The 14,966-nt window shown below is 33.2% G+C and overlaps 1 protein-coding gene across 1 annotated transcript in view; it reads left to right on the forward strand.

Annotated features, from left to right (window-relative positions):
- The window catches only part of LOC142317477 (xanthine dehydrogenase-like), a 152,709-nt gene that overhangs the window by 95,405 nt on the left and 42,338 nt on the right, over nt 1–14,966 (forward strand). The window contains exons 16-19 of the mRNA XM_075354045.1: nt 1,598–1,778; nt 9,991–10,174; nt 13,402–13,597; nt 14,605–14,798. Of these exons, the coding sequence (XP_075210160.1) occupies nt 1,598–1,778; nt 9,991–10,174; nt 13,402–13,597; nt 14,605–14,798 (755 nt within the window). The remainder of the gene's footprint in view (nt 1–1,597; nt 1,779–9,990; nt 10,175–13,401; nt 13,598–14,604; nt 14,799–14,966) is intronic.

The raw sequence follows: 14,966 nt of genomic DNA on the forward strand, positions 1-14,966 counted from the left end.
TTAACATTTCATTAAAGGTGTTAGAAACAAACCACAATTTGCTATTTTTTATTAATTCATATTAACTTTTATCATTTTGCCTCTGAAAAAAAATAATGCGATTTTTTAACACATTTTGGATTAGTTAACTACTTTTCTAGAAAATTTGGCACTTTATCCACATGAACATTGTAATAGGATTTGTTGCTTATCACCAATACTCTTTTTTTTCCAACAAATTGGGTATTATAATTGTGTAATAATTAGGATAATAATTGGGTATTATTAATTGGGTAAATATTGGGTATTATTATTAATATATTTTTTAATTTCAGCTTAATATTCGCCAGTATTTGAGCTGAATTTCACATTGAGAAATAAGTTGGAATGAATTCATTTTACCTTCTACATAAAGTGTAACAAGTCTTTATCCTTTAAAATAAAAAAAAATTAATTTTTTTTAATTTTTTTACGTTGTCTATTCTTATTGTGAAAATGTTTGCTGTGAACATAATGTTTGTTGATGTAGGATTGGATAACCCTCTCCGAAAATGTCTGAAGTTGTTGAAGAAACTAAACTGTTTTGTAGACTATATGTACACTCTTCTCCTAGAACCAGCCTGTTTGTTTGAGGTTTTTGACCCTCAAATCTATTTGATATTAATAAATTGATTAAGCTATTTCTTTTCTTGAAAATAATTTTTTCTCCTTAAGTTTCAAAATCAGCTTCCAGAGTATAAGAACACGCGCACCCTTTGGTGAAGTAAAAATAAAGTTGAGAAATGTCTTTTTAAAATCATCTACACATGATACTTTTTGCAGAAAAAAATGTTAGCAGACTGCTTTGTGGTTTTTGAAACTTACTGTAAGATCATTTTGAGGTCAATCAGAAATACTTCATTTCATGTTTCCACAGTCATAAATTCAATCATGTTTTTATTATTTCTCTTCACAGCCCCATCATTCATTTTTCTTTAGTTTGGAAACTGATTAGAGGACACCTATGATAGTATTTTTTTTGCACCATAACTGCTCAATAAAAAGTATAATTAAACCTTAGTAAATTATGCTGTACACTTACAAATTCCTAAGATCTATCAACATAAACAATTAAAAATTCTTAACACTAATCTATGCACCACACTATCAGATAAAGTAATATAATGATAATAATTAAACAACCTACATTTAATAAATATGTTTATTCAGTAATTTAGTTGTGTTTTCATAAAATAATTAACAAATGTATGATGTGAATTCACACAATCTATGAAAAAAATCTATTCTAGAAATGAAACAAAGGAAGTTGGTAGACTTTAGGTATTGTATAGATTGGTGATTAGACATAAAACAAATAAGTGAAAATATAAATAATTGAATAACTAATGAATTTGTATCACTATACTTTGCTACTGCAAATTCATGGACTGAAATATGAGGAAGTTCTTGTGCCTCATTTAAATTTTTTTACATAAATAAAAAGTTGATTTAAAAAAGCTGGTTAGTGAGTAAATTAATTTCACTGTGTTTTCACACAGTTTATTCTTGTCAAGATTTTATCTAATTAAGTTTTTCTTCCAAATATCTGTTTAGTGTAAGTTTGTTTCTTTGCTTATAGAAAATACAAAATTCAAAGTAGCTGGAAAGTTTACTATAAGAGGACAGTATCACTATACAATGGAAACACAAACCTGCTTCTGCATTCCAGTTGAAGATGGCCTGGATGTTTATCCTTCCAGTCAATGGCCAACTATGGTTCAAGAAATCATCAGCAGTACATTAAACATACCTCAAAACAAGTAAATAATACAAAATTATTAATTTTTAATGATAATAAAAAATTATATCTGTTATTTTACCCTGGAGCCTTTTTGTTATATACAAAGCATGTAGTAAATGTAAATTATATGATTTAGGTCAAATTTATCAAAATGTGGTCTTTTTGCATATACTTGTAGGTGTTGTATACTAAAGTTGTTAACATTTCTATTTGTGAAAACTAATAAGTGATTGAGGCCATTCTTATAAGATTATATCTGTTCAATGCATTATTGTTTGAAATTGTATTCTGTTCACCCAGAACATTTGCAGTCACAGCCTTGTACATGTTTTTAGTGCATTTTATGTATTTGGTGAATGTATCCTGTACATGATGTTTTATTCTGAAAATTCTATTATGTACAGCAATTTAAAATTTAACAGGTATTTTACTGAATGTTTGTTTATGTGGGTTAGAGTGTTTTTTTTTCTTTATTCTGTGTAGGAATAAAAATCATAATGTGTTTGTTTTAAGATTTATTTGAGTTACTACATATTTTATAGCACTGAGTTCTCCTGAAAGGGGTGCAGGTGAAATGGGTTTTCTGAGTAATGTGTGAATTGTAATTTTATAAGCCCAGAGTTCAGATGAAGTTGAGTAGTCTGAGTTGTCTTTCACTGTTTATTTTAAAACTTTTTTGTTGCTTGGAAAAACTACAAACCACAGGCTTACCTGCATCATAATGTTACTCCACTGTGCTCATATTATCTCCGAGCTCTTGATCACTTTATTAGAGAGATTACTTTGAAAATTGCTGAGTGGTGGAGTGGTAATGTCTCAGCCTTTCATCTCAGTTCAAATTCCAATAAAGCTCAATTTTTTTTTTTGTTTTCAGTCATTTGACTCGTTTGATGCAGCTCTCCAAGATTCCATATCTAGTGCTAGTCGTTTCATTTCAGTATACCCTCTACATCCTACATCCCTAACAATTTGTTTTACATATTCCAAACGTGGCCTGCCTACACAATTATTCCCTTCTACCTGTCCTTCCAATATTAAAGCGACTATTCCAGGATGCCTTAGTATGTGGCCTATAAGTCTGTCTCTTCTTTTAACTATATTTTTCCAAACGCTTCTTTCTTCATCTATTTGCCGCAATACCTCTTCATTTGTCACTTTATCCACCCATCTGATTTTTTACATTCTCCTATAGCACCACATTTCAAAAGCTTCTAATCTTTTCTTCTCAGATACTCCGATCGTCCAAGTTTCACTTCCATATAAAGCGACACTCCAAACATATACTTTTAAAAATCTTTTCCTGACATTTAAATTAATTTTTGATGTAAAAAATTATATTTCTTACTGAAGGCTCGTTTCGCTTGTGCTATTCGGCATATTATATCGCTCCTGCTTCGTCCATCTTTAGTAATTCTACTTCCCAAATAACAAAATTTTTCTACCTCCATAATCTTTTCTCCTCCTATTTTCACATTCAGTGGTCCATCTTTGTTATTTCTGCTACATTTCATTACTTTTGTTTTGTTCTTGTTTATTTTCACACGATAGTTCTTGCGTAGGACTTCATCTATGCCGTTCATTGTTTCTTCTAAATCCTTTTTACTCTCGGCTAGAATTACTATATCATCAGCAAATCGTAGCATCTTTATCTTTTCACCTTGTAGTGTTACTCCGAATCTAAATTGTTCTTTAATATCATTAACTGCTAGTTCCATGTAAAGATTAAAAAGTAACGGAGATAGGGAACATCCTTGTCGGGCTCCCTTTCTTATTACGGCTTCTTTCTTATGTTCTTCAATTATTACTGTTGCTGTTTGGTTCCTGTACATGTTAGCAATTGTTCTTCTATCTCTGTATTTAAACCCTAATTTGTTTAAAATGCTGAACATTTTATTCCAGTCTACGTTATCGAATGCCTTTTCTAGGTCTATAAACGCCAAGTATGTTCGTTTGTTTTTCTTTAATCTTCCTTCTACTATTAATCTGAGGCCTAAAATTGCTTCCCTTGTCCCTGTACTTTTCCTGAAACCAAATTGGTCTTCTCCTAACACTTCTTCCACTCTCCTCTCAATTTTTCTGTATAGAATTCTAGTTAAGAATTTTGATGCATGACTAGTTAAACTAATTGTTCTGTATTCTTCACATTTATCTGCCCCTGCTTTCTTTGGTATCATTACTATAACACTTTTTTGAAGTCTGACGGAAATTCCCCTTTTTCATAAATATTACACACCAGTTTGTATAATCTATCAATCGCTTCCTCACCTGAACTGCGCAGTAATTCTATAGGTATTCCGTCTATTACAGGAGCCTTTCTGTCATTTAAATCTTTTAATGCTCTCTTAAATTCAGAACTCGGTATTGTTTCTCCCATTTCATCCTCCTCAACTTCCTCTTCTTCCTCTATAACACCATTGTCTAATTCATTTCCTCTGTATAACTCTTCAATATATTCCACCCATCTATCGACTTTACCTTTCGTATTATATATTGGTGTACCATCTTTGTTTAACACATTATTAGATTTTAATTTATGAACCCGAAATTTTCCTTAACTTTCCTGTATGCTCCGTCTATTTTACCAATGTTCATTTCTCTTTCCACTTCTGAACACTTTTCTTTAATCCACTCTTCTTTCGCCAGTTTGCACTTCCTGTTTATAGCATTTCTTAATTGCCGATAGGTCCGATAGTTTTCACCTTGTACTGTTACTCCGAATCTAAATTGTTCTTTAACATCATTAATTGCTAGTTCCATGTAAAGATTAAAAGTTCCTTTTACTTTCTTCATCACTAGCATTCTTATATTTTCTACGTTCATCCATCAGCTGCAATATATCGTCTGAAACCCAAGGTTTTCTACCAGTTCTCTTTATTCCGCCTAAGTTTGCTTCTGCTGATTTAAGAATTTCCTTTTTAACATTCTCCCATTCATGTTCTACATTTTCTACCTTATCTTTTTTACTCAGAGCTCGTGCGATGTCCTCCTCAAAAATCTACTTTACCTCCTCTTCCTCAAGCTTCTCTAAATTCCACCGATTCATCTGACACCTTTTCTTCTGGTTTTTAAACCCCAATCTACATTTCATTATCACCAAATTATGGTCGCTATCAATGTCTGCTCCAGGGTAAGTTTTGCAGTCAACGAGTTGATTTCTAAATCTTTGCTTAACCATGATATAAACTATCTGATACCTTGCAGTATCAGATAGGTATCGCCTAGCTTTTTCCAAGTGTATATTCTTCTATTATGATTTTTAAATTGGGTGTTGGCAATTACTAAATTATACTTCGTGCAAAACTCTATAAGTCGGCCCCCTCTTTCATTCCTTTTGCCCAGCCTGTATTCACCCACTATATTTCCTTCCTTGCCTTCTCCAATGCTTGCATTCCAATCTCCAACTATTATTAAATTTTTATCTCCTTTTACGTGTTTAATTGCTTCATCAATCTCTTCGTATACACACTCTACCTCATCATCATCATGGGCGCTTGTAAGTATATAGACATTAACAATCGTTGTCGGTTTAGGTTTTGATTTTATCCTTATTACAATGATTCTATCGCTATGCGTTATGAAATACTCTACTCTCTTTCCTATCTTCTTGTTCATTATGAAACCTACTCCTGCCTGCCCATTATTTGAAGCTGAGTTAATTATTCTAAAATCACCTGACCAAAAGTCGCCTTCCTCTTCCCACCGAACCTCACTAATTCCTACTACATCCAAATTTATCCTATCCATTTCCTTTTTTTAAATTTTCTAGCCTACCAACCTTTTTTAAACTTCTAACATTCCACGCTCCAACTCATAGAATGTTATTTTTTAATTTTCTGGTGACCCCTTCCTTAGTAATCCCCACCCGGAGATCTAGTTTACCTCCGGAATATTTTACCAAGGAAGGCGCCTCCATCATTGCTATATGAAAATGCAGAGAGCCTCATTTTCTTGGAAAAAAAGCAGCTGTAGTTTTCCATTGCTTTCAGCTGCGCAGTACTCAGAGGACTGAGTGATGTTGATATGGCCGTTTAAGTCATTTGGACTCACGCCCCTAACAACTACTGAACGAGCTGCTGCCCTCTTTCAGGAATCATTCCTTAGTCTGGCTCTCTACAGATACCTCTCCGATATGGTTGCACCTTCGGTCCAGCTACTCTGTATCCCTGAGCACTCAAGCCCCCTCACCAACGGCAAGGTCTCATGATTCATAGAGGAGGAAAGCTCAATATTTTTCATAATTTACAAAATTTCCACTTCATATTCCCATACACACAAGTTTCAAGCTAATTTGGTCAATTAATCATTAAAAAAAATAATTAAATATACCCTTATATTTTGTGATTTCTTGAGAGGTGCCTTACAATTGCAGGGACCTGAGACAATAACCTTTGAAGATATATTTAGTATTAGTTGATCTAAGGAGTTGCAAGTAATTTGTCAGAAAACAGCAGTGGTTTTCTGGCAAATTACTTCTCTGACTACTTGCTTCTCTAAATAATTTGAAATTAATTTTTCATTGGCTGTTTTTTTTAAAGATGAGATTAAGAACATTTACTTGTTTACTATATCCATTTTCAACTGTATAATTAAATATGGTATATTCCATTACTGATTACTGTACCTTAGTATTGTACAGATTGTTTTATTCTGCCTAGACACAATAAGACAGTGTCATCTACATATCCATGACAGAATATTATTTTGTTGGTATGTTTATATTTCTTCTTTTTCTTCAAGTGGAATCTCCTCCAGGAGGTTTGCAATCATCATCGCTATTTTGACCTTTGGTAGGCAGCTTGGAACAGTTCAGTAGACGTTTTGCCAAACCATTCCCTCAAACTGCACAACCATGAAATTGTGCGCCTCCCAACGTTACGTCTGCTCACTATCTTCCCCTGCATGATCAACTGGAGCAACTCGAACTTCTATCCCCTTGCTATGTGACCTAGATACTGTAATTTCCCGGCATGTACTGTAGACATTATTTCAAGTTGTTTATTCATACTCTCTGGTATCTTGATGTTTGACACCTTATACTTCCAAGATATCCTTAGCATGTGTCTATAGCACCACATCTCAAAGACTGCCAACTTTTTCATGTGTAGTTTTTTCAATGTCCATGCCTCCATTCCATATAGCAGCACAGGAAACACATAACATTTTACCATTCTAGCCTGCAGATATAATCTGACCTGCCGATCACACAAGAAAGTACGCATTTTGAGAAATGTGCTTCTAGGCATTTCTATCCAGGTTTTAATTTCCAGGGTTTGGTCCATGTTGTTGGGTATCCAAGTACCAAGAAATTTGTACTTTGTTGTTTTTTCAATTATCACATTGTCAATGTATAACTCTGGGCTCACCATTTGTGATCTAGTTATTATTATGTACTTTGTGTTCTTGAGGTTCATTCTAAGGCTGTACTGTATACTAACATCTTTAATCTTTTGAACTGCTCTCTTTTGTTAAACACCCCCAACAACCCCGGCCTCCGCCATTAGGCTATGCGCAGGAATGTTGGAATGTCGTGGCAGTCGACTGACCCCTGTCTTGCCTTTCCTTTGGCGTCCCATCGGGATCCTCTCAGTTTCATCTAGATGCAGTAGCCCTCCCTTCTGGACGACCACTACATCCCTCCACTGAGAGGCTACCCTTCCCGTCCCTACACTAGGTTGCCGGCTACGCCTTGCACGAAGCCGGCAAACCGCTGCGTCCACCCTCTCACACCAGAGGGTCCCAAATGCATCATCGGAGCACCCCAAATGACCTTCATTCTTGCATATGAAGGAGCCAAAGCGTCCTCTGCATCCAGGCTGCCTCCCTGGCCCTGCACGGCGACCACGATTCGCCCCCTGTATTTTTTTTTCACACCCATCCGCAGGACACAACACAAGTAATAAAACACACTCACTCTCATTCACACCACCGCTTAGCGGCCATCAGGAAAACGCAGTTAAGCCTAGTAACACACCCATACAGAATACATAATTAATAAAAGTCTATTCTTCCCATCCGTCTCATTCTTCGGCTTCGTCACCGCTGGTCGTGGCCTTCCTACACACGGTCGCAGTGATCGTATATGCCATCCCGCCAGCAATATAAACACAAAAACATAAACAAAAGAAATGAAATACACACTACAATAAAATAAAATTCGGTAAACATAGTAACTTTGCGCTCCTGCGGCAGCTCTCGTCGCAGTCAGCCACCACTATCACGTTGGCTGCGATTGCACTCCTCAACCAGCAGCAAAACACAAAACAACTCAACAAAATGAAATAAAATAAGATAAAATAAAACACAATCAGGACAATAGCGAAGAACCCTCCCTTCAGTTGCAGCCCATCACGTTGGTGTCTGAACTTATTCCTCCTTCCGCAATCCGCGGGCACGTTCGCCGTGAGTGCCCTCGTAGCCGTTAGCAGGAACGGAAACACAATCGATAAAATAAAATAATACCACAATCATACAATACAAGGAAATTACATAATAAATGAAACCCACACTTCATGTTGTCTCTTCGGCGATGTCACCTCTAGCCGTGGCCCTCCTGCACACGGTCGAAGCGATCGTGCTTGTCATCTCGAGCCGGCCTTAGAGTACCAACCACAGTGACAATGGAGACAATGAATTCACAATACAATACAATACAACACAAAAATAAAATATATAATAGAATAAACACACAGTATACTTGCTAGGGACATTGCTGCTTACCCACGCCTAGAAGTCTTCTCCCCACTCTCTTCCATGTACCTCCTTCGTCTTCAGGATGTTAGCCACCGTGCTCTGTACCGCCTCCCATTCTCTCTTCCCTTTCAGCATGTGAGCTACAGTTGTTTCTGGAGTGAGGCCATCTGTGCCAAGCCTACGCCGGACCACAGCCCACCTTTCGCACTCGTAAAAGGTGTCATCCTGGCCGCAGTAGAAGCACCTCAGTGTCCATCTTCTCTTGAACCGATGTAGGTAGACCCCAAACTCCCCGTGTCCAGATAGGAACTGCGTGAGGAAGTAATCTACCTCCCCATGCCTCCGCCTGACCCACGGTCCCAAGTCCGGGATCAGTCTCCTGGTCCATGCTTTGAACTGCTCTCTGTAGATCACAAGTCTCCGTTATGACGACAGTGTTGTCCACATACTGCAAATTACTAATTGGCTGACCATTGACTATAACTCCAGCTTCGTCTTCATTTAGAGCCTCCTTGAATATTGCTTCGGAATACAGATTAAATAGCAATGGGGACAAAATGCATCCTTGCCTTACTTCCCTTCGTATTTGTATTTACTCTGTAACATCATTATCTACTTGAATGGTAGCTGCTTGATACCAGTATAACGATTCAATAAGCTGTATATCTTGTGAGTCGATATTCCACTGCTTATTAGAGTATCATGGTGAACTTTATTAACAAAAGCCTTCTTGTAATCTATAAAACAGACATGCATATCCTGGTTCACATCTAGGCACCTCTGAGTAAAACTAAATAGTACTTCTCTCATACTGAAACCTTTCCTAAATCCAAACTGGGTGTTATTAAAATCTTCTTCCAGTTTATTGTATATTCTTTTGTGGATGACTTTCAAGAATGCTTTTAGTACATGACTCATCAAGCTAATAGTTCGGTAATCGCTGCATTCTCTCGCATTTGGTTTCTTTGGTAACATTATAAAAGTTAATTTTATTCATTGCTTTGGTATTATTCCAGTTCTGTACACCTCATTGTAAAGGTCTACAACAATGTCGAGCTGTTCTTCATCTATTAGTTTAAAACTCCATGCACTGTCTCCTGGGTAACAATAAAAGTCTACTCAAAAGTGCAATAGAACTACTTCAACACAAGGCTCTCACTCTACAATGTTCAGCACTGCAACCAAATCAACAGTCAGCCTTTCTCAAAGCTACAATCTAGGACATTCAATCAGATTACCACAACGACATATTTGTGCATATTAGATGCCACTGTTACAAAACAGGTGATAAAATACTGCAGCAGCTGATAGAAATATATCAATTTAAGTACTGTTGTTTCCAATGATTCTATTGATTAGAATTTCTTTCTTGTTTTGATGAGCCATCTTAGTAACCCAGGCCCTAGGTTACTAAATTATAGTAAATACACTGTAAAAATTTTTTAGAACATTTGTTTCAAAATTATGAAAATAATAAAATACATAAGAAAAAATAAAATATAAATTAATATATTAGAATATAATGTTTTCTTTTTTTTTAGGATAAATGTTAGTGTGAAGCGAGTTGGTGGTGCATATGGAGCTAAAATTTCAAGAAATAATCAGGTATCAGCAATATGTGCACTTGCAGCACATCTTAGTAGACGTCCTGTGCATTTGAATCTTGATTTAGTGACTAATTGTGAAATGGTTGGTAAACGATTCCCCTGTCATATAGATTATGAGGTGAGACAATACATAACAATGATTTTATTAATTAATTTTGTTATTGCAGTCCTGTATCTAAAATGTAGCAATGAATTATTTCTTGCGTAATGCATTTATGTTGTTTGTAAAAAAGCAAAGAAGGTCTTCCTATCCTTTATTAAATAATGAATTTCTAATACTGCAGAAGGTAGGTACACAAAAACAAACATTCTAATATTTTTTCGGAATACTACTTTTTTTTAAATTTTTGATCTGTTTACTACTGATGCTAAATTGTAACTACTAGCTACTTTTTTGATTTCAAAAACTCAACTAGTAACTTGCCAAAAGAGAGCTAGGTAAGACCATGACATCTCACTTGGTTTTGTTATAAAGTAAATTTACTTTAAAAGAGCCTGTTTGTATAAAAGAGCCTAGAAATACATTTCTAATATATAAATAATTAAGTTCATCTTAGCAACATATAAAAGTTTAAATTATTCGAGTGCTTTCAGATTATTATCCATCTTCAGGAATATCTAATTAATTATAAGATATGTAAAAATCCATTTAAAATAGTAGAAATAGAATATTGTAAATTAAGTAAAATTTTATATATGTAATCAATTGATCATCATGATAATAAAATTAAAATATGTAAAACGTTAAAGTAAAATATGTCTTGTCAATAAAGGAATCTCAATTATGATAATAAAAACTAAAGCAATTCAGCCAACCCGATAATTATTAATTATTGTTAACAATTTGTTTAAATAATATGTCATTCTCAAATTTAGTTTGTTCATTCATCAGTTTGTTATTTAAGTAAATGTAAAATTTCTTTAAAATATTAGTTTTATAAAAGTTGTTAGTATATTCTAATATATTAAAGAAATCGTCTAGATTGTAATTATGTTTATATTCTAATATATGTTTAGCAAAATTAGAACGGTCTTTTATTTCCTTTATTTATGCAGTTAATATGTTCTTTGAACCTAAATGAAAATGATCGATTAGTCACACCAATATATTTTAAATCAGTTTTCCAAACATGTATAAACAAAGTATAATAGGAGGTTAGAGCATTTACTAAATATCGCAGTAAAGTTCTTTTATCATTAACTAGCATCTCCATCACAGCTTCGCTTGTCCATATGGTTACTTGCATTTCTTGTTGCTGTCAAGGGATGTTTAGCCAGTCGTAGCTTGCTTTGCTTGCCCTTTCCATCTGGCCAGGGGACTCTGCCTCCTGGACTCCCTTCTGTTCAACTCATGCTTGTGCAATAATGATAAATAAAAATTAAATTCCATTCAATTTATAAAAATTGTCAGTATTTTGTATTTCTTCAGAGCAACAGTTTGGTCAGTACAAAGCTGGTAATTGGTTTTTAGATTTCCCGTCACAGCTTTGCTTGTGAAAGACATAATCAGAATTACAAACATATATTACCATCACAATGGTATCAAATTTCATAAAAATTAAGTAGCAGTAGCAGAAAACAGCAAAAATTTTAAAAAGATTGTTTTTTTACCCCTTAAAATTTTGTAATTCAAAAATAGTTTTTAGCTATTTATCTTTGTATTTGCCAGCCCAACTGAAATGAATATCTTGTTTAGTATAGTCAGAAATGTGAAAATTTGTTCACATTGAAATCACTGTTTGAAATTTTTCAAGGTCGAATTTCAAAAATCTAGTAATTGGTTTTTAGATATTCACATGAAGATACACACGCCAGATATAAAGTTTATATTTTCATTTGTTATATTTTCATTAGAAATGTAAAAAAATTGCCACATTAAAAAAAAATAATTCAAAAATCTAAAAATTATTTTTAGATATTCACATGAAAGATTATACACACAAAAATTTGTTACTGAGAAATTACTGTTTACTGAGAGTGCTGTTTAAGTACTGTTTAAGTTACTGAGAAAGCAGTAAATTTCATTTTACCCATTTTAACCCTTTAAACTCAAAATTTCAAAAAACCCTTTCTTGCTGTGCACTTACACCACAAGAAGTACTCAAATTTTCATCAGTTTATCTTCAGTAGTTTTTGCTAGTATATATATATATACTGTGCGTGTGCGTGCGCGCGCGCGCGCGTGTGTGGGTGTGTGTAAATTTATCATAAAATACACATACTTACAATGAAAACTCATTAATTTGAATAAATCAATATTAACACTTGGAAAGCAAAATAAATGTACAATAATTATAATTTGCTTCAAAAATTTAGAAAATAATTTCACAAAACAAATTTAATAAAAAAATAGTGGAAGAAAAGGATTTTGAGAATGTGACCCAGTAATTGTGACTGCTTATCACTAAAGTTTAAATCAGTCCATTGTCTGCCTTGGTAGGAAATTTTAAATAATGACAATGCCAACTGAGATGATTTTTGGAAATTAAGTTGATATTTTTATTTACCTCTATGAATGGAAACTTTTTTATAATACATTATTTCCCAGAGAAAGGAATGTATTAATTTGTTGCTATAAAGGCATTTGAGTTATAGTGCCTCTAATCAGTTTCTGTCTCTGACACTAATGATGTTGTTTATACAGTCCATCTCTCCATTTACATTCATACATATTATCCTTATTCATCCTCTGAAGTAATACTTTATGGTAGTTCCGGAGGCTAATCAGAAAAAAAAAACCCAATCGCTTTACAATGAAAGTGAGTGAAGGTGTCACTTGCAGGTCTGAATATCATCTGAAATTTTGTAGACATCCTGATATGCAGAAACATATTTGGCTCAGTGAAGAAGGCAACAAGAAACTATTTCATTTTTCACTCTCCTCAATAAACCTGGTATGAGATGCTTGTTATTCTTGGGGATGACTGTGCCATTTATGGGAGTGACTTTATTTCATGTCAAGTTACCTGCAATATCATTATGTTTGCACCAAAAAATGCAAACTATAATTATTTTAATTACAATTTCATAATTAATTATAATAAATAGTTTTTATTAATAACAATAAAAACAGGTTTTAGATTTTAGAAATTTCCAATTGATTATGTTTGTAGTATTAGACATACATAATATACATTGCTTTATTATAAGTGAGTATTTTATCATAATTTTATACTGACAATGAGAGAACTTCAGAGCATTATATTTTCGCAAGTGTTCTTGCATCAAGTGTATAGTATGTTTTACATATGTTTTATATGTTTACAATAGAATGTGTTTATAGGGTTTTTTAGGTTTAACTGTAAACAAATTTTTACATATTTTCACATAGTCATGTTTTTGCAGGTAGGAGTTGATGAAAATGGAGTGATTCAATATATGCAAACCCAACTATACCAGGATTCAGGACTTGTTCCTAATGAAATTCTTATTCCAGCTACACTTAATAGTTTTCGTAACATATATGACTTTAGTACCTGGTCAGTTAATGGATTCATTGTGCGAACGGATACGCCTTCTAATACCTGGTGCAGAGCTCCAAGTAAGTGTCTTATTTTCTATAGCATTTAATTTTTTTAAATGCCTTTATTATTCCAATCAAATTAGATAAAATTTTAATGTTTACAAGAATAATTGATATTTTGTTGAGATTTTCCTTAAAAATACATTAAAATCACTCCTAATCAAATTGAAGCTTCACTCACTGCAAAAAAAAATGGTCATTGAAAAGTACATTTTTTTATTTTTCTCAAGTAAACAGAAGAAGCACTGTAATACATAAAGACTAATTATTTTTTTAGTAAGAAAATATAACAGCATGTATTTAAGTGGTATTATACTGGTCTAGAGTTGATGAAACAACTTCTCAATAGAAAATAAAGCCATATGCCATACAATGGGCCAAATCCACTAAAACAATGAGTTCTTTGTTGCTAAACAGTAGAACCTAATCATAAGCTCATCTGATTACTAATATTTTCTTCTAAACATCCTAACATTACTACACTATTCAAATATGACTTCCAGTTGAAGAAGCAGAACACATCAATGCACAATCGGAGATATGAGAAATTTCTTAATTTTTCTGATACAAATTCATATTTAGTCTATGGCCTAGATATGCAACACATATTTCAGTTATGTGTTTCAGTACAAATGATGATGTGAACTGTACAGTAGATGAAAACATGATAATCCTAACCCTACATCAGAAATTATGCTTGCAATCTTCCATTTATAAATATTTCTATTTAATTAATGTCAAAGATGACTAAGAATTTGAGACTTATTTTGATTAATAAATATTTTTTGAGTTACAATTTCACTACTATAATTAATGAAAATAACAAAAGAGAAAAACAAAATTTAGTTTTCATTTTAAATTATGATGAAGGCTGAATCAGGAATGATGAATATTTCTGGTACTTTTTTTTACTAATAAATTTTTAAATTTATGAAATAAGACATAGTAAACTTAGTGTTTCTGAGATGTATAATGATTTTAAAATAAAGCCTTGGCACACCCTATAATATTTTTTTTTTCTTCAGATACAACTGAAGGTGTTGCTTCAATAGAAAATATAATGGAACATATTGCTAAAGTTGTGAACAAAGATCCAGTATCTGTCAAACTGGCTAACATAAATCCTGAAAAAAATCAACCCATTCCATCGATGATTGAAGATCTTAAACAATCATCTGATTATGAAAAGAGGTTACTGGATGTTAAGTCATTTAATCAGGTGATAATAATGAAATTATTCATTTAATAAATATTCATGCATTTACGGATTATTTATAGAAAGAATCATAGCAGGGTCTGCAGAATAGAATTATTTTAAATAATCAGAATTTTTATATTATACACATAAACAGTGACAAAAATTATAATAAATCAGTGATTAATTATT

This window comes from Lycorma delicatula, chromosome 1, assembly GCF_047948215.1.
Source record: "Lycorma delicatula isolate Av1 chromosome 1, ASM4794821v1, whole genome shotgun sequence".
NCBI lineage: Eukaryota > Metazoa > Arthropoda > Insecta > Hemiptera > Fulgoridae > Lycorma > Lycorma delicatula.